Genomic DNA, 20,690 nt, shown 5'->3' with positions numbered 1-20,690 from the left:
CAAGGCTAGTGCTGTGAGCCACAGCGCCCACTTCATGCTTTTTCTGCTCATGTGGTGCTGAGGAATCGAACCCAGGGCCTCATGCATGCGAGGCAAACACTCTACCACCTTCCCAGCCCCTTCTTCTTCTTTTGTACTGAAGTTTGAACTTGATTTGAAATTACAATAAACATTATTTTTGTTGGAGTGTGTGTGTGTGTGAGGTGTGGGCTGGTAGGGCTTGAACTCAGGGCTGGGGCATTGTTCTTTATCTCTTCAGCTCAAAGCTGGCACCCTACCACTTGAGCCACAGCTCCTTTATGATACGTTGTTGATTGGAGGTAAAGAATCTCATGGACTTTCCTGCCTGAGCTGGTTTAGAACAGCGATCCTCAGATCTCAGCTTCCTGCGTAGTTAGGATAACAGGCAAAACCCAACGGTGCCCAGCTGACCTTTCTGCTTCCTAGCAATTGGACAAACTTCATCTGTCCTTCTAGGTTATGACTAAGTGCGCACAGTGGGACTACATCGTCCTGAGCTCAGGGTGGGTGTGGTGAAGGGTGCTGGATGGTTTTGCTATAGCTGATTCAGGGGTGGTCTCACAGCCCCACCCCCAAGCAGAGGCCAGGCTGCTGCCCCAGGTACTGTGACCACTCCAGGGTCACCGTGGAGAGGCTGCATCCAGGAAGAACCCGGCACCTCGGTGGAAGCTCTCCCTGTCCTGAGCCGTGACCCCAACTGCTCCCAGATCAGGCTACAGCCTCCCCACACTGCAGCATGGCAAGTCCCACGTCTCTCAGTCCCGAGTTCGGAGCCTCCGCTTCCAAGTCCCGGGCGAAGACCCCGTGAGAGCCACACCCCCGTGCAGCCCAAACCACCCCCTCATCCTTTTTCGCCCTCTCAACCCAGCTTTTCCCGACTCCGGGAAGAACCGGGAAGAGAAGGCGGAGGGCAGCGAGGCGCGGTCTAATAAATACCATGGCCAGGCCACGCCCCCAGGGCGTCACTTCCGCCCCGAGGCAAGATGGTGGCGCCCGAGCCTTGCCACGCAGACTTCCGCCCTGCACGGAGACCGAGGGCCGGTGGCGGATAGCTTCGGAGGTGAAATCGCGGAGCGTGGTGTGGAGCCACAGCCCAAGTGCGTTTCTGACTCGCTGGGCATGGGAAGTTCGGGAGCGGGTAAAGCACGAGCCAGAGGCTCTAACCTGGGTACTCCGGGAAGCGTCGCCACGTGTGACGGGGTGGCGCTGAGACGCGGCCAGCCCGCCGCGCCGACGGGGTGGGGTCGGAGGTCGCGTGGGCGGGGCGGGGATCACGTGGGCGGGGACGAGGGCCACGTGGTGGGGTTCCGCCGGGTCCCGCGCCTCTGCCCCCTAGGATCCCTTTGCAGTCCCGAGCTTGCTCTTTTTTTCTCCCAGGCGACATGTCGGAAGGAAACTCCGCGGGCGAGCCCAGCACTCCTGGAGGGCCACGGCCCCTTCTCCCTGGGGTTCGGGGACTTGTCGGGCGGCGACCCGCGCCCCCGCTCACCCCGGGCCGCCTGCCCTCCATCCGCTCCAGGGACCTCACGCTCGGCGGAGTCAAGAAGGTACCTGACAGCGCGTTTCCGGAGAAACCCAGCCACCTTGAGTTTCAGGCCTCTGGAGTTCATGATGCCACAGGGCCCACGGTGTGCTCAGCGGGACGCTGGGTCTCCAGAGGCTCGTTCCCGGATTGCTTCCAATTCTAGGGACTCTAGTCCAGTACACCTTCTAGTCCGGGTCCAAGATGTTGAGGTGGTTCCTGCCTGTAATTGAAGGGCAGCGATGATAGCTCAGGCATTCAGAAGCGACACATGAGCAGTGTTAATTTTCTTCGTATGTTTTGAACACCTTATGAGCTAGGCCAGGTGTAAATTTTGCTTGCAATTTTGAGGGTTCTGAATTTTCGGTGGATACCAGTGTGCAAACTTCTATACTAGTGTCTAAGCTTCTAGTCTAATGGATAATGAATCTTAGGCATGGCCTTAGAGACCCTGGCCTTATCTGTGTATGTGACTAAAGGGTAGGGTGACAGATACATAAAGCAGCTGGGTGGATTTCTTGCTGTTGTTTTTGGTGAGTGGGATGGGGTCAGTACTGGGGCTTAAACTCAGGGCCTTGGCATTTACTAGGCAGGTGCTCTACTACTTGAGCCACATCTCTAGCCCTCTTTCCTTTTCAGTGGGGTCTTGTCCCATTTTTTTTCCCAGTCCTTATCTTCAGGCTTCCCGCTTAGCTGGGCTGACAGGTGCTCCTCACTATTTTAAGACTAAGTTGCCTTAGAAACTGCTGGTGACAGCTTGGGTCCTCCCATTTATTTATTTATTGGTCGTGGGGCCTGAACTCTGGGCCTGGGCGCTGTCCCTCAGCTCTTCAGCTCAAGGCTAACACTCTACCACTTGAGCCACAGCGCCACTTCTGGCTTTTTTCTTTTTGTTTATGTGGTGCTGAGGAATCGAACCCAGGGCCTCATGCATGTAAGGCAAGCGCTCTACCACTGAACCACCTTCCCAGCCCAGAGTCCTCCATTTTTGAGTGCTATCTTACCTGTTCAAATGTTGCTGCTAGAATTGTTCCTGTTCAATTAGCCTTTCTGTACAGCACTTTCTGTTCTTTGATTTTGCAAAGGTGGAGATCTGCTGTCAGAAGACTGAAGCAAAAGCTGATGGTTAAAGTAGTTTAAGGTGCTTCTTCTAGGTGTAATTTCCACTGTCTCCATGAGCACAAAGGGCCTCCTTTTCAGACAGAGCCTAAAAAACCCTGGATGTGTGAAATGTAGACAGGAGAACCCTGTTGATCTTGGCCCATAGAAGATGCCCATTGTGAGTTTTTATAGCCCTCTGTACTTTGAGGTTAGAAATTAACAATCAGTGACTCCTGTATTTTACTTCCAGAAAACCTTCACTCCAAATATTATCAGTCGCAAGATCAAGGAAGAGTAAGTGTTGTGAATTCTTATTCCCTATTTACTTGTGTTATGAATTTGAGAAAAAAAAAACTAGGTTGTACATCTCAAAAACTTGAATTTATGTCCTTTTTACTAATGATTTTCAGCCATAACTCTATTATGTACCAGCTTTAACACACACACACACACACATCTGAGACACTGTGTGTTTAGTCAGTTTTGTTACTGTAATAATACCTGAAATAATCATCTTATAAGAGATAAGGGTTTTTTTTTTTTGGCTTACAGTTTTAGAGATTTAGTTGGCTTTGGTAAGAAAGTATCATGGTGGGGAGTGCCTGAGGGAGTAAAAAAGGAAGGGGCTTGGGTCGCACTAAGCCCCACATCCTAGAAGAGATTTAAGTCTTTAACAAGCACGAATCTTTTAGGGTAGTTAGACTCAAACTGTAACATCCTATCTGTAGCAATTTATTCACAGTGGGGTGGAATGGTGTTCTCTCTCGCTTGCTTGCTCTCACTTTCTCTCTCTCCCTCTCTTCCCCCCTCTCCCTCCCCCCTTCTGTCCCTTTTCCTTTCCCTCTCCCTCCCTCCCCCTCTGCCACTATTAGAGATTGAACTCAGAGTCTCATGCTCTCGCATGGCTTTTTCTCTCAAGAGTGGTTCTCTTTCACTTGAACCATTCCTTTACTTCCAATGATTCTCTTTTACAGTCATTTGAGAGCCACACATTTATACATGTATTGTGCTCTTAAGTTCCTCTGTCTTCTAGCTCTCTGATTGAAAAAAAAAGCTCACTTTTTTGAACCAGAAAATAGAGTAAAGCAAATTAAAAGGCCCCTGCCTAATCAAGGAGGCACGAAAAAAATAATGCAAGACTTGGGATTGGATTCCACTTCTTGTGATGTACTTATTAGCCCATAAACTGTTCAGTTGGTTGAAGAGAAGTAATGAAGGGGCCAGTTTGCAGAGGCCCAGGGGTGTGTGTGGTTTTCCTTCATCCATTCTCTTTTCCAGGCCAAAGGAAGAAGTTACTGTGAAGAAGGAGAAGCGTGAACGGGATCGAGACCGCCAGCGTGATGGGCATGGACGGGGCCGGGGCCGTCCAGAAGTGATCCAGTCCCACTCTATCTTTGAGCAGGGCCCTGCAGAAATGATGAAGAAAAAAGGTACCAGAAAGACGCCAACAATGAATTTTAATTCAGACAGCCCAAGGAAAGGGAAAGAGTGATGGAATTCTCCTATTCCCAATTTAGTTGTCTTTGCTCTTGGCCTTCTTCCCGGTTTCTCCATAGTGAACTGGGTAATTTCCCATAGGGAACTGGGACAAGACCGTGGATGTGTCAGACATGGGACCCTCTCATATCATCAACATCAAAAAAGAGAAGAGGGAGACAGATGAAGAAACCAAGCAGATCCTGCGCATGCTGGAAAAGGATGATGTAGGTAGCAGGAGGCTGGGGGCAGGGCAGACTTTCTTGTGGCTACAGAAGAGAGCTTCTGGGAGCTGACAGGGGAAGAAGAGCTCCCTAATATCCTGGAACCCTGGTAAGAGTCAGGGACCTTTGGCTAGGAAAGAATTAAAATGGACTGATCCAAGCACATGTGCCAGGAAAGTTTGTGACCCCCACCTCTTCTCTGACAGTTCATCGATGATCCTGGGCTAAGGAATGATACTCGAAACATGCCTGTACAGCTGCCACTGGCACACTCGGGGTGGCTTTTTAAGGAGGAGAATGAGGAACCAGATGTTAAGCCTTGGCTGGCCGGCCCCAAGGAAGAAGACATGGAGGCGGATATGCCTGCTGTAAAAGGTATCCAGTGTCAGTTACTTCTCTATTCTGTGGCAACCCAGGGAGCCTCTACATGATCTCCAGCACTGCTACTCAAACCCCACTCTGAGAGAGCCCACCTGTGGACGTGGGTCCATGTGTCCTTTTTTAGGGTAGTCACAATGGAGTGTGCTGTCTCTTCTGCTCTGCAAAACCAGTGTCTGTCCCTCCAGCTTCCTGGCAGGTGATACTGAAATAGTGTGGAGTAAAGAGCCAGGGAACAAGAGATGGTAGAGAGAGTGGCTGCTCAGTGTCTTTTCTTTTGTCTCACCCTGGGCAGTGAAAGAAGAGCCACGAGATGAGGAAGAGGAGACCAAGATGAAGGCTCCTCCCAAAGCAGCCAGGAAGACCCCAGGCCTCCCCAAGGATATATCTGTGGCAGAGCTGCTCAGGGAGCTGAGTCTCACCAAGGATGAGGAGCTGCTGTTCCTCCAACTGCCAGATACTCTCCCTGGCCAGCCGCCCACTCAGGATATCAAGCCTGTCAAGACAGAGGTTCAGGGCGAGGATGGGCAGATGGTGGTCATAAAGCAGGAGAAAGACCGGGTATGCTTAGAAGGGAGTTATGGAAAAATTCCAGGGTGGGGGCACCAGGAACAAAGCTTTAGGTAGAGAGAAATGAAAATTTGCCATCCAAGCCAAAATGTAAAAACGTTGGGTGTATGTGCTTAACACCTTTGAGGGCTTTGAGAGACCCATGCTTCTAACACTACTAGTGTGCATCTCTACTTTTTATAATGAGTGATTTTGCACATAGACAAATAGGAGGTCATACATCCCTGTGTACCATCATTCAGCTTTAGCACTTAATAGGTGTTTCGCTTGTTTGTTTGCTGTGAATTTTGTTTTATAACCAATGCCCCTCTGGGATGTAGAATCCTTTGCAAGATGGTGGAATAAGCCTCTTGCCCAGTTTTCACCAGTCATTTCTCTGCACAGGAAGCCAAGTTGGCAGAGAACACCTGTACTTTGGCTGATCTGACAGAAGGTCAAGTGGGCAAGCTTCTCATCCGCAAGTCAGGGAAGGTGCAGCTCCTCCTGGGTAAAGTGACCCTGGATGTGACGATGGGAACCACCTGCTCCTTTCTGCAGGTAAGGGCTGGGTGGGTCAGGACAGGCTGGACAGGCTGAAATTACTGAGCCAAGCAAGTGCTTGGGAATAAGGGGTGTTCTCACACATCATAGGCTATCACGCCATTCAGAGAAGTGAGGGCTGATCATGGGTTTGTGGTTCTCACTGCTGTCTCTGTCCATTGGCAGGAGCTGGTGTCTGTAGGCCTTGGAGAGAGTAGGACTGGGGAGATGACAGTCCTGGGACATGTGAAGCACAAACTTGTATGTTCTCCCAATTTTGAATCCCTCTTGGATCACAAACACCGGTGAAACGAGCAGATGGAGGAAGATGGCAACTGTGCCCACGGCTGCTGCCTGCTCCAGACGTTTTGTTCGTTTTTGAATCCATGTGACCTAGAAGGGGCCTGTTTAGCCCACCCACTCCAGCCTTTGGCAGCCATCGTCCCAGTTTTCCCCCAGACGGGGCCCACGCAGCTCCCTCTCCTGGCAGCTGTGAACAGCACAGTGACCTTCCCACAGTACGGTTATGGATGGCACACCCTCCCTGCTGGGGACTCATCTCTGCTATTTATTTTTATATTTATGCCTGAATCTTCTCAACTGACTGCATCCTCCCAAGGTAGGATGGTTCAGGCTCCTTCTGGGTCTTGGGATGCAGGGGTAGGAAGTTGAGGGGCTCCCTCCCTCCTAGGAGGCAGACAGGAGAGCAAGTCTGAGACCTGACTAGTCACTTTTAAGTTGTTGTTTTCTATGTCCTTGGTTTCTATATCCTTGGACAAACTACCTAACTTTTTTGAGCCTCCTATTCCTCATCTAACAAAAAAATGGGGATAATACCTACCTCACAGGGTTGGTATGAAGATCAGATGGAATATTGTGGATGAAAACTCCTTGCACAAGGCCAGATGTGTATATCTGTAAGCTTTCAATAAAGGTTAGTTTCCCTTTCCTTTGTCTCAGTCTATTTTCAAAGTGGGCATTACAAGAAGTGGCTAGAGCTGCTCTCATCTCTACTTTTGTCCCCTCCCCCTGCTTTTTTTTTTTTTTTTTTTTGCCAGTTCTGGGGTTTGGACTCAGTGCCTGGACAATGTCCCTGAGCTTCTTTTGCTCAAAGCTAGCACTTTACCACTTGAGCCACAGCACCTCTTCTGGATTTTTCTGTGTATGTGGTACTGAGGAATCAAACCTAGGGCTTAATGCATGCTAGGCAAGCACTCTACCACTAACCCACATTCCCAGCCCTTTTGTCCTCCTCCTACCTGCCCCCCCCCCGCTGTGCTGGAGAATGAACTCAGGGTCCTGCACATGCTAGGTAGGCACTTCACTGCCTAGCTTCAGCCCAGCCTTCTTCATCCTTACTCTGTAGTCCATCCCAGCCAGAGTCAGCTGCTGTAAATGTCTAGACCCCCTATTGAGTGCCTTTTATTTCCTAGTACCCTTTGCCAAGTGCCTCCCATATGTCTAGCTATAGATTCTGTTAAGTCAATGACCCTTCCTGGCACCCTACAAAAGCCTTTGGGTGATGTAGCAGGCTAGGATTCATTCTTGAGCCCCCATCCTTAGGGGTAACTGTACTCTTCTAGCTTCTATTAAAATATCTCTTGCCAGGCGCTGGTGGTTCACAGCTGTAATCTTAGTTACTCAGGACGGTGAGATTTGGGGATTGTGGTTCAAAGCCAGCCAAGGCAGGAAAGTCCATGAAACTTATCTCCAGCCAAGTACTTGGAAAAAGCTGGGAGTGGCACTCTGGCTTTTGAGGTAGAGTGCTAGCTTTGAGCACAAAGAGGTTTAGGGACAGTGCCTAAACCCTGAGTTCAAGCCCCAAGACTGGCAAAAAAAAAAAAAATCTCAAACCTGTAGCTACTCAAAGAATTATCACCACATTAAAGTCAAATAGTGCTAAAGATAATAATAATAATAGTGCTAGAAGATTAAAAAGGTAAAAGGGATTTACCCTCTTCAAAAGCTTTGCATTTGAGAGAGCTCCTTTGCTTCCTGTGCTATCATCTCCATGTCCACTGTTGAAGGTAGACCCCAGTCCTTGTCATGCTCACTGGAGCTTTAGAGTCTGATGTTCTCTGTACTGCGTCATTGCACTCTGTCTAGTGAGTTCCTGGAGGAGCATCTTCTGTCTCCCTTATCATTAGGGCTGGGATGTCTACAGGTTGTAGCTAAGCCTCACCAGCTCACTGGTGGCACAGCTCCTCTCTGCTGGTTTAGTGTGTTTTCCCTGCAACAAGTAAGCGCCAGGTCTGCTTCCTTTGGACTGCAAAGTGACCCACTAGCTTCTGGATATGTCTTTGTTTAGCCTCTCTTCATTCCTTACATTTAGCATGACTGCAGCTTTTCCTACAGCACCTCTCAAACTGCCCAACCAGCAGTAGTGATGGGGATTGAAAGTGACCACATTACCCACATTACCCCTTTGAAACAATAGCTATGTTAGCTAGTGTTGTTCTTGTCTTTCCTCCTTATAGAGACAAATAGGAAGGATTCTTTGGGGGTATGTGCCACGGAAGTCCTATTAGGTCTAAGACTGAGAGAGCTTCATTTAACTTTGTTCCAGATCTTTCTTCTTTTAACTAGTTTATTAACTGTTCTTAGGTCTCTGTTGTAATCCTGTATTCTCTTTCTTTTTTCTTTTTTTTCTTATTTGATTTAGAAATACTCTTCTTTTGGGGGGACTGTCCTAATGGCTCTTGTCTTTAGATGTTTAGTATTTTGCAATCATTAGTTCTTTGGTTTTTGTTTGTGTATCTTTAGTGTTGCTGGGGTTTGAACTCAAGGCCTTGCATTTGATCGGCAGGCACTCATCATTTGAGCTACATTTCCAGCCCCTTTGCTTTGAGTATTTATAGAACAAGGTTGCTTTTTTTCTCCAAGCTGGCCTTAATTGTGAGCCTCCTGTTTATTATTCATGCATAGTTGAGATGACAGCTGCACACCACAGACCCAGCTTTTATTGAGATGAGGTTTTGAAGTTATGCTTGGCTGTTGTTTTTTTGTGACAGGGTTTATGTGTAGCACAGGTGACCGCTCAGTCCTGCTCGGTTAATAAGTGCTGGGATTACAGGTTGGTACCACCACACCCAGCAGTCCTTTCATTCTTCTAAGAAAGCTTGAAGAAGCAAATGTACCACCTTTATGTTCATTTCACCATCTCAGCTGTCTTGGGGAATACAGCTTATGATTGTTTTTCAGTCCTTGCCACCTGTCTTTAGATCTTTATTGCACAAGTTAGATTTCATCAGTAGAAGTGGAAAAAAGAGGCAAGTCTACATTCCTGGCTGAGCCTGTGAAGCATACATTTCTACCAACAAATATGTGCAAATAGCAGGGAGAGAAGCCTAAAGGCAATTCATATATGGGTGAAAATGGATGCAAATTTAATTCTACCTGCATCTGTGTATATATATTTTGTTAGAAAGAGGACGAAAGTCTTGTTCTTTACGAGAGGAAAAAAAAAATCACTTATCCTTCCTAAGCTCAATGATACTTATTTTACTTTCCATAAGAATAAGATTATAGTAGCTTTTCTTTGTTGAATTGCTTTTAAATTGGAAGGGACAGGAGCATTGGTTGGGTGTCAGATGTGGCACAGTCAGCCACTTGTGATTGGCACAAGTAACAGAAAACCAAACTGATGGTGACTCTAGCAGTAAGGATGTTTATCACATAACAAATCTGGAGGTGGATGGTCCCAGAATTGAGTGACAGCCAAAAATGTGCCAAGATTTTCTTGGATCCATTTCTTCTATCTTAAGTGTTCCAGAATGGCTGCCACAATTCTCACCATCATTTGTTCAAATGACATTATAACGTTTTTTTGGTTTTTTTTTTTGGTCGGACATGGGGCTTGAATTCGGCCTGGGCGCTGTCCCTCAGCTCTTCAGCTCAAAGTGATCGCTCTACTGCTTGAGCCACAGTGCCACTTCTGGTTTTCTAGTGGTTTATTGGAGATAAGAGCTTTATGGACGTTCTTGCCCAGGCTGGCTTTGAACCGTGATCCTCAGATCTCAGCCTCCTGAGTATCTAGGATTACAGGCGTGAGCCACTAGTGCCTGGCTCATTGTCTATAACTTTATTAGTATACTTTTCTGTGTAACATAATGTCTGAAGCCTGGTATTTTACAAAGAAAGGTTTATTTAGCTCACAGTTCTGGAGGTTCAAGAGCATGGCCCCTTCATGTACTGCTTCTGAGGGCCCCTGGCTATATCACAACGTGATGGGAGGCATGTGAGAAAGAGTGGTCCCATATCAAGGAGGATCATCAGGGGCGAGGCTTGCTCTTTTATAACCACCTACTCTTAGAACTAACTCCATAAGACTGGCATTAATCCCTTCCAAGGGGGGTGATGACTCCCAGTGACCTCTATACACTAAAGATTCTGCCATGTTTCAATATCTCCATATTGAGGATCAAGCTTCCAGTACATGAAACCTTGGAGGACAAACCACATACAAACCATAGTAGAAGATAAAGCTGCCAAGCAGTGAGTGTCAATGAAAGAGATCTCCCCTCATTTGGCTCTTAGCCAGGTTGGTTAGCCTTCAGCAACCCCAGCAGACTTGCCCTTGAGGTGCCCTGAGACCAGGAATTGTTAGATAGGAAAGGAAGGCAAGTTTATTCTCTGGCCTTTGGGATTTCTGTGGCCTGTGAGATGAGGTTTTGTTAGTAGAGAAAAAACCTGGAGAAGAAGATAGACAATCTATAGTAACAGCTATCATATTTTGTAAAGTATCATAGTAAAATTATAAGGAACAGCTAGGTAGACTTTCTTTTAAGGTTCAGTCACTTTAATTCTGCTAAACCAGTTTTAGCTGAGCACTAAATATACTCAGGGGGCTGAGACCAAGATTTGGAGCCAGCCTAGGCAGACACTTAACTCCAGTTAAACCAGCAAAAATCAGAAGTGGATGCATGGCTTAAGTGGTAGAATACCAGCTGGAGTGAAAAAGCTGAGAAAAAGTATGACTCTGAGATCAATCCTCAGTGCTAGCAAAAGAAAAAAAACATTATGTGTGTGTGTGTGTGTGTGTGTGTGTGTGTGTATACACACACATAAATATTTTTATCAAAATCCAAAACTCTATTATATGCTCCATCTCAGCCAAAATATATGCAATTATTGTATTTTATTTTGTCTGTTGTAGGGCTTGAACTCGGCCTGGGTGCTTTCCCTCAAGGCAAGTTCTGTACCACTTGAGCCACAGCGCCACCTCCAGTTTTCTGGTGGTTAATTGGAAATAAGAGTCTCATGGACTTTCCTGTCTGGAATGGCTTTGAATTGTGATCCTCAAATCTCAGCCTCCTGAGTAGTTAGGATTACAGGCATGAACCACCAGTGCCTGGCTATGCAATTATTTCATGTTACTGAGCTCTCCCCAGGAAAAACATCACAGGAACTCTTCTGGAAATGGTGCTTAGTTTGTACATTTTAAATCTAATGGCTATATTAGAATCTATCTTGGACTGTATAAAATTTACCTAAGAATTCACTCATTTCAGGATATTTGGATTTTTTTCCCATTTTTCATCATTTAAAAAAAGATAAACATAAGCAATCTTGTTCATTGTTGGTAAACAATCCTGTTAAATTGCCCACATTGTTAATTATTTCAACAGAAGTTGTTTTTTGTCGGTTTTTTTTTTTGTTTTTGTTTTGTCAGTTCTATGGCTTGAGCTCAGAGCCTGAACACTGTCCCTGAGCCTCTTTGTGCTCAAAACTAGTGCTCTACCACTTGAGCCACAGTGCCACTTCCAGCTTTTTTGAGTAGTTTATTAGAGATAGGATTCTCATGAGGACTTGGATGCCCAGGCAGGCTTCAAACTGTGAGCCTCAGATCTCAGCCTCCTGAGTAGCTAGGATTACAGGGTGAGCCACCAGTACCTGGCCTTAATAGAATTCTTTATTAAAAATAGTTTTGTGGGCTGGGAAGATGGCTCAGTGGTAGAGCGCTTGCCTTGCATGCATGAGGCCCTGGGTTCGATTCCTCAGCACCATATAAGCAGAAAAAAAATCCTGAAGTGGTGCTGTGGCTCAAGTGGTAGAGAGCTAGTCTTGAGCTGAAGAGCTTAGGGACAGCACCCCGGCCCAGAATTCAGGCCCATGACCGGATCCCCCGCCCCCCAAAAAAAGTTTTGTGCCAGGTTGCTGGTGGCTCATACCTGTAATCCTAACTACTCAGGAGGCTGAGATCGGAGGATCCCAGTTCAAAGCCAACCTGGGCAGGAAAGTCCATGATTCCCAATAAACCACAAAAAAAAGCTGGAAGTAGAGCTGTGGCTTAAGTGATAGAGTGCTATAGTGCCTTGACCAAAAAAGCTGAGGGATAGCTCCCAAGCCCTGAGTCCAAACCCCAGGACCAGCACATATACACATGTACGCGTGCACAAATAGCTTTGCTTAACCAGGTGAGGTGGTAACCAGGTGAGGTGGTATATACTTGTCATAGCCTGGGCAGCATAACTAGACTCCATCTTTAAAAACAAAAAGTTTTGACTTTTTTTCTCAGCAGTTCTAGGGTTTTTTTTTGGGGGGGAAGGGGACGGGGTTGGTCATAGGGCTTAAACTCTGGGCTTGGGCACTGTCCCTGTGCTCTTCAGATCAAGCACTCTACCACTTGAGCCACAGCACTACTTCCGGTTTTCTAGTGGTTTTATTGAAGATAAGAGTCTCACGGCCTTTGCTTCCCAGGCTGGCTTTGAACCGAGATCTTAAGATCTCAGCCTCCTGAGTAGCTAGGATTACAGGCGTGAGTCACCAGCGCCTGGCTAGTACTAGGGTTTGAATTCAGGGCTTTGAGTTTGACTAACCTGCTTGCTTCCATGTTTGCTGGGCTGGCACTGTACTTCAGTCACACCTCTAGCACTGATTTTTTTGCTAGTTCATTTGGAAATGTTGGGTAGCAGACTTTTCTGCTTGGGTTAACCTTGAACCACAATCCTCTAGATTTCAGTCTTTTGAGCAGCTAGGATTGCTTGAACTGCATGACTTATGATTATGAGTTAAAACCAGGTAGCTTTGTCAAAAAGAGATACATCTTTTTGTTTGCTTGTTTGCTTTACAGTGTTAGGAATGGAACCTAGGTCCTTGTTCATGCTTAGCAAGTATTCTACCCCTGAGCCAGGTCCCTCCCACCCTATGTATGACATTTTTCAGGGTTTTTGTTGTTCTTGTTTTGTTTTTTTGTGGATCATGGGGCCTGAACTCTGGGCGCTGTCCCTCAGCTCTTCAGTTCAAGGCTAGCGCTCTTCCACTTGAGCCACAGCGCCACTTCTGGCTTTTTCTACTTATGTGGTGCTGAGGAATCAAACCCTGGGCCTCATGCATGCAAGGCAAGCACTCTTCCACTGCTTTTGTGAATTTTTTAAAATAGATTTTCACTGCCACCTTTCCCAGCTTTTGTGAGTTTTTAAAAATAGATTTTGTCCTATAGAATGTTTGCACCTATTTACATATCTATCAATCGTGCATTTGTAAAGTTATTGTCATCAAGGATCACTCTAAACTATATGAATATTAAAAAAGAAAGAAAGACAAAGAAGAGGTTCAGGCAGAACCCTGACTGGATAGCTGCCCAGCATTGCAAGAATCCTTCATGACCATCCCAGGGGACCACACGGAGGCAGGCGGGCACAGGAGAAAGATTATAAAATTTATTAGAGGGGCCATATCTCCCCAGGAGAGGAAGCACATGGCATCTGCCACTATCCAAGTGGCAGGCAGGTCTGGGAGAAGAAGTGATGTGAGTGCAAGGTAGCTCTGGGTGGATAGAGGGAGTGGCCATCTGTATGGCAGGAGCTCAGGTCTAGGTGGTACTGAAGACTAAAGGTGGGGTTAATACTAACATTACCCATTTGGTTGTTTAATAACAATAGGCATACCAGGCTAAGTTTATAGGCAGAGGTTGTTTCTTCTGAAGCTACTTCCTGCTGTAAAGGGGCGAAGTAGTCAAAGGTCCCTGATTTGTTGCTTGGCTGGGTACCACCCAAGAAGCATTTGCTTGACAGTTTGGTTGGTAAAGGTCCTCGTCTTTTCCATGAGAATTGTTATCAGAGCCAATGGGTGTCATGGGTTCTTTTGGCTACTTCCTGCTGGCCTGGGGGCATCAAGGAGTCACTGGACTGGGGTCTCTAGCATCTGGGTGTGTGCTGGGCCAGGCAGGGCAGTGTAAGTGAAGTCTCCAATTGCCTGTAATAACAGGATAGCCTTGACTTGTTCACAGGTGGTGTCCTGGGTGGGGGACTGTTACCCTGTTAAAATAAATCTTTGGAAAGGTCAGGCAAATCTGACAAGATGACAAGGTCATTAACATGAATGACATAGGAGAACACACACTGGCCATAGGCCAGAAAAGTTCCATTTGGAGCATAAGTCCAGTTGTAGCCCACTACAGGGAAGGAGGAATAACTGGACTAGGGGCAGGAAGGGGTTTTTGTTTTTGTTTTTGGCAACTGGGTAGGGAAGAGCATAGTGGACTGGTTGGAAGTAACCAGTCAGAGGCTAGCAAAGGCAAGACTTTCTGTCCAGTTAGAAGGTAGACAGGTATGGACATTAGGCAGTCAAGCAACTATTTCTCTTGATCTCCCAGTTCTGATTAATTTTGAAAGGATGAGTATACAGTGACTCCATTTAGAATTGTTATCTCCTCTTACTCTTCCCCACAGTTCCCCGTTGTCAGGACTGAGTCTGGTCATGGGGGGTCTCAGTGTTCGTTGCTGGGATAGCTTGTCCCAGTTGGCATTCACCGGGTATGAACTGAAGGCCTGGGCACTGTTCCTGAGCACTTCTGCTTGTGAGCACTTCTGCTTGAAGCTAGCACTCTACCACTTATAGTCACAATGCCACTTCCAGTCTTTGCCTGGTTACTTAGGGGTGAGAATCTCTCGAACCATGCCTCCAGCCTGGCTCTTTGCTGGTGAGTTGGGAGTCGGAGTTTTAGATGGATTTGTGTGTGTGTGTGTGCCCAGATTGGCTTTGAACTGTAGTGAAAGGAGTCTTGTCACAAAACCCTTTTTATTTCCAATTAAAGCAACAAGGAGATCAATAGAGATAGAGGTTACCTGTAACTTGTTACTAATCAACTAACAATTACTTGCCAGAGCTCTGTAATATCAAAACTCAGTAGATGTTTTCAAACTGCAACTGATTGGCACTCCAGGTACTGCCCATTGCCTTTGGGCAGCTTGTTTAAAATGGCTTATATACAATATTTAACTTTTAACAAATGCACAGACCTTTTTTTGGGCTGTAGCAGCATAGTCTGTTTAGCACTCTGGTTTGTGAAAGCATTTTTCTGGCTGAGGAAAGCTGGTCTCTAGTGACCCTAACAATGCTTACCTGTGTATGCCTTTAGACAGATCTCAATAGGGACATAATCTCAGGTCTCCAAACTTTCTTTCCTTATCAGATAAATTTATGTGGTGGGTGCCAGTCTAAAAGTCACTGCCAATTAGGACATTGAGCATATACAATGGGGTTAGGATTTAAACTATCCTCCACATTTTACAACCTTAGCTTTTTATTGCGTACTATCACAGATGACTGGCAAGTTCCTGCCCAGTTATGAAATAGATCAACATGGGCATTAGAAAGGCATGCTTATAAACTATCTTCCAATGATCTCCCAGCTCTGATCAATTTTTGAAGGGCCAGGCACTAGTGACTGCAGGATCTGACATCATTTCTATCATCCAAGCAGTGGCTGGTAACTGCCTCTGGGTCCTTCATCATTGCCAGGGTCCCAGGAGTGTTTTTCTCCATGCTGGGATAAATGTACCTTTGGCATTTCCCTTGGTCAGTAGCTGCACTTGAACTCAGTGTTTGAGTGCTGTCCCTCAGCTCTCCAGCTCAAGGTTAGCACTCTGCCACTTTGAGCCCTTAAGCAACTCCACTTTTTCAACACTCTGTTGGTGTATTAGGGATGACAATCTTACAGGAACCTTTCTCTGCCCAGGCTGGCTTCAAACAGCGGTTTTCAGATCAATGAGTCTCTCAAAAGGCCACTATTACTCCAATTAAAAGCAACAAGGGGGCTAGGAAGGTGGCTCAGTGATAGAGCCCTTGTCTTGCATGCCTGAGGCCCTGGGTTCGATTCCTCAGCACCACATAAGCGGAAAGAAAAACGCCGGAAGTGGTGCTGTGGCTCAAGTGGTAGAGCACTAGCCTTGAGCTGAAGAGCTGAGGGACAGCGCCTAGGCCCAGAGTTCAGGCCCCATGACCGGACCCCCCCCCAAAAAAAAAGCAACAAGGGTGGTCATTGGAAGTATGGTTTTTTGTTTGTTTTTGTTGGTCTTGGGGCTTGAACTCTGGGCCTGAGCTCTGTCCCTCAGCTGTTTAGCTCAAGGCAAGCTCTCTACCACTTGAGCCACAGTGCCACTTCCAGTTTTTTGCTGGTTAATTGGCGATAAGAATCTCACGGGCTTTCCTACCCAGGCTGGCTTTGAACCGTAATCCTCAGATCTCAGCCTCCTGAGTAGCTAGGATTACAGCTGTGAGCTACTGGTGCCCAGCTTGGAAGTAGTTTTATAACCATGGTTTTACCTGGAACTTATTAAGGGCCAAAGTTACATCTCACAAAACTTGTAAGAATCCTCTGTTCTTTGCTGTGAGCCTGCTAGAAACTGTTACAAAAAAAAGTATAAGAGCAAATTGGAAAAGCAATTAAACAATCATTTTAGTAATCCTAAATTTGCCTTTTTCCACTTTGAAATAAACATTTACTTAATTTTTTTTTTGTTTGGTTTCTAGGAAGCCAGCCACTCTACTTCCCAAAATTTTTACAAAGGGGATGCCATTTTTAATCCATTTTCCCAAAATCACTTTAATTTATATTTAAATGCCCCTTTGAAACAGTGGACAACCCCCGTTACCTCTTGGTCTACTGTTTAAAATGGCCATTTTTTTCTGTAGTTTGAGTTACCTTTAGGAAATTTTGAACAAATAGCAATTATGAGTACCAGCACTGTACCAAGAATCTATACTAAGCATCCTTTTTTCTTTTAGCAATAGATCCAATTGCAACATAGCACAGAAATCAAATCACATTTTTGCTTATATACCCTTATGGTCTAACTTGTGTGGATTAATATTACAGACAGGTGGAAGGGAACACAAATCAGGATGACGGAAAGGTCTGAGCTTCAGTGGATCTGAAGTGGCTTCTGCTTTTCACCCTGAATCACCAGGCTTTGGTCATGTGTGATGGAGCAAGGCTGGGGTCTGGGCAAGGCTGTGGTGCCTCCCAGCGTGTATGGATTGTTGTACCTCCTGCTGTTTACCTGCAAAATTTCTACACATACTGGCTAAAGACCTGATTCACACTGGCTTTTGCAGGCTGGTGCCACTGAAACCACAACTTCTACCGACAAAGATCTTTTAGCAAGCAGAACACTTGGTAACTTTTGAAACTATGACCATTTTACATATTTTACATATAGACAAATAGATATGTTTGTGCACAAATTATAGAGCATGCTTATATTTTAATATTGGCCATTTAAGGTTTTTTTAAATTTTAGTGGTATTATTTTGCCTAATTATGATGGAACCATGTGGTCCATTATAAAAACAAAACTTTGCCAACAGCAAAAAACTTTTCAGTAGACAAGAGACAGGACGTAAACATAGACATGTGGTATACCATAATGGTGCCTGGGCTGATTGGGGGGGGCTGGGTCAGGTCAAGGGGGAAGGTTCATAGTTGGCATGAAATTAGCAGCTGAGCTAAGCAGGGGGCAGGGTCATCGGGAGCTTGAGATCATATCCCAGCCCCTGCCTCTAGGAACTCAGGCACAGGCATTACCTGAGGGGTAGGTGTGACTCCACCTCCAAGAGTTTTTTGGAGATTTACCAATGCCAAGATGGCACCTGTTCAGCTTCTTTATTATCCACCAAGTGGTCAATGCTAGAGAGAGCTCAAGATTTACAGAATTTAACAGAATCTCCATGCTAAACAAGAACAGAAAACCTTTCAGCTAAAGTTCCTCTGTAATTTCCTTCCCATGGTAAGTGACCTTTGGAACCCGAGCTTGCTGCCAAATATCCTTGGTAGTGCACTTTGGTTCCTTTAAAAGGGAACTCAACAGCCAATTCGAGTCTCACTGAATCACTGGGTCCCTCGGCCATGGAAGGCCCTTGGAATGAGGCTTTGATACTTGGCCAAGCGTTCTGGGGCCCAAGAGCCCCCATGGAGGGCCAGTGGCCCGAACAGCGGAATCTAAGCCTTCGTACTGGTCACCAACCTGGGAGTAGGAATAAATTAGCCGGTATTAGATGGGCAGGAGGTAGAGCACTCAGAAAAGTTACCTTGCTGGTCCTCTAGTGACAGATGGTAGTAGGACTATTGGTAGGTCCCGGGCAGCTGGTCAGACCCCTGTCTGAAGTGGAGTGGGGAGCAGATCCACTGGGGAACCTATCCTGGGTTTCAAGCACCAAATGTAAGAATCTTTCACAATCATCCCAGGGGACCTCGCAGAGGCAGGCAGAAATAGGAGAAAGATTATTATAATGTTTATTAGAGGGGCCATATCTCCCTGGAAGAGGGAGTGTGTCTGCCCCTATCCAAGTGGCAGGTAGGTCTGGAGGAGGAGGTGAGGGCAGAAGGGATGTGAGTGCAAGGTAGGTCTGAGCAGAGAGAGAGGGCAGGAACTTTAGGGCAGGGAGGAGCTCAGGTCTAGGTGGAGCTGAAGACCAAAGATGGGGTTAATACTAACAAGTGTCATCCTCTCTCAGCCAGTGTCAGTGTGTGCTGAGGGCATGCCGCTCCCCTCCTATTGCTGAGGGAAATGCTTTCCCTGACACATGTGTATTCCCAGGCTTGTTGTGGCCAGTCATGTTCACACTCATAATCACATAACTTACACAATTGTGAAGAAAGTTACTGTTGTTGAAAATGCTGTAAACAATTCAAATGAGTTATATAAACTTCAAAGATATGAGTGCCCAAAGATAGAGGAGCTAAGGAAAATGCTTTGGAAAAACAGACAAGTTGCTCAAAAAAATACAGTAAAGTTTAGGCAAGATGGTTACAAAGCTAGGAGGGAAACATGAACGTCCCTGGTAATTCTGCCCTCTGACCATCTTACAAGATCTCTGTGCTTTGATTTCTCAGGACACTTTTGCCTTTTTTTGTTGTTGTTGTTGGTCATGGGGCTTGAACTCTGGGCCCGGGCTCTGTCCCTCAGCTCTTCAGCTCAAGGCTAGCACTCTACCACTTGAGCCACAGCGCCACTTCCTCAGGACACTTAGAGCAATGCAAACTGGTGATCTTAGCAGTATACTAGAGGGGGAGGGGCAAGGATTTCAGATTTCACGGAATCACAGTCAGCAGGCCTGTGCCAAAGAGAAGGACTTCTCCCTAAGCCAAGGACACACATCTAGGTGTGATAGGTTAAAATACTTTAGATAAGATGGGTAGGTGTTGTTGCTTTACACCTGTAATCTGTGCCACTCAGGAGGATGCGATCTGAGAATGACAATTTGAAGCCAGCCTAAGCAAGAAAGGAAGTCCATGAAACTCTTACCTCCAATTGACCACCAGGAAACCAAAAGTGGAGCTGAGGCTCAAAGTGGTAGAGCACTAGCTTTGAGCAAAAAAGCTTGGGGACAGCACCCAGGCCCTGAGTTCAAGCCAAGCCCCAATGACCAAAAACAAAACACTTCAGATAGATATGTTTCTTTTATTAAGAAGCCAAAATCCATTCATTCTAGAAGACAGTATCATATGCCAGTAGTCTCTACCTGGGTAATCCTGCTCCAGCCGCACAGATCTGGTTGCTTTAGCTTTGGGGCTTTACCATTCTTTTTCTTCCTGCCTATATCCAGATATCTATAAGTGTTTTTTTTTTATAAGTTTTGTTTCTAGAAGTCTTCCCATTCTCTGAGACTCCCTTACTCCCTTATTCCATAAAGATAGCCATGAGTGCCTATAATCCTAGAATTCAGGAGGCTGAAACAGAAGGATTATGAGTTGAAAGCTAGTCTACACTATATATATCAAGACCCTACCAAAAAAAATTTTTTTTGGTTGGTCATGGTGCTTGAACTCTGCCTGGAGCTGTCCCTGAGTTTTTTGCTCAAGGCTTTTTTGCCACTTTGAGCCACAGCTTTACTACCAGTTCCTTTGTTTGTTTGTTTTCTAGTGGTTAATTGGAGATGAGGTAAGAGTATTAAAGATTTTCCGACCCAGGCTGGCTTTGAATCATGATTCTCAGATTTCAGCCTCCTGAGTAGCTAGGATTAACAGGCATCAGCCACCAGCACCTAGATAAAAAAACAAACACCTTAAAGCAAACTCCTAACCAAACTTCTAACCCTGCCAGCTTTTTCCTGCTTTCTTCATAGCATTCACCACCATGTTTTGCAGTATATTTTTTAATCTGATATTCCTACAAGAACACAAGAGTATAGGTAATTTTGTGTATGACTTTATACCCTGCATTTAATATATTCTTGCACATTAAAGATACAAATAAATGTTGCCTGAAAGGATAAAGTCATGACTTATTTGTATTGTTCTTGTGGCTTGTTGTAGTGAGTGATCAACTATTGCTTTACATTACTGTGTTATGTGTACTTATAAATGCCAAAGTGGATTATACTAATCAGGAAATGCTGTGTGCGGAGATATCATCATATTTTCAGGCCCCCACAACACTGACTCCTTTGAGCTAAAAGTCTTTGGTCATTTGCTGGTTGAAGCATGTGGCAAAGAGAGACAACCTCCATGATAATACCCTTAGGGTATTATGGCTTTGTTGCCTCCCTGATGTAACTAAGAGGTACATCCCTCTTGAAAAACAGCTCTTAGCTTGCTACTGAGTTCTCATCAAAACTGAACACCTGATAAAGGGTCACCACATATATCTATCAAG

At 45.8% G+C, this 20,690-nt stretch overlaps 1 protein-coding gene across 1 annotated transcript; it reads left to right on the top strand.

The window, feature by feature from the left end:
* Positions 1-1,020: 1,020 nt before the first annotated feature.
* On the top strand, positions 1,021-6,760 carry Polr3d (polymerase (RNA) III (DNA directed) polypeptide D, 44kDa). Its single transcript, XM_013034469.1, has 9 exons — positions 1,021-1,118; positions 1,399-1,568; positions 2,895-2,938; positions 3,923-4,074; positions 4,223-4,347; positions 4,551-4,719; positions 5,018-5,283; positions 5,677-5,829; positions 5,998-6,760. The coding sequence occupies exons 2-9, from the start codon at positions 1,404-1,406 to the stop codon at positions 6,118-6,120; spliced, it is 1,197 nt and encodes a 398-aa protein (XP_012889923.1). The 5' UTR covers positions 1,021-1,118; positions 1,399-1,403; the 3' UTR covers positions 6,121-6,760.
* The last annotated feature ends 13,930 nt before the right edge of the window (positions 6,761-20,690 follow it).

The sequence above is a fragment of the Dipodomys ordii genome, unplaced genomic scaffold (genome assembly GCF_000151885.1).
Source record: "Dipodomys ordii isolate 6190 unplaced genomic scaffold, Dord_2.0 Scaffold189, whole genome shotgun sequence".
NCBI lineage: Eukaryota > Metazoa > Chordata > Mammalia > Rodentia > Heteromyidae > Dipodomys > Dipodomys ordii.
Note: the sequence above shows the minus strand (reverse complement) of the source record. Positions and strands in the feature narration are given on the sequence as shown.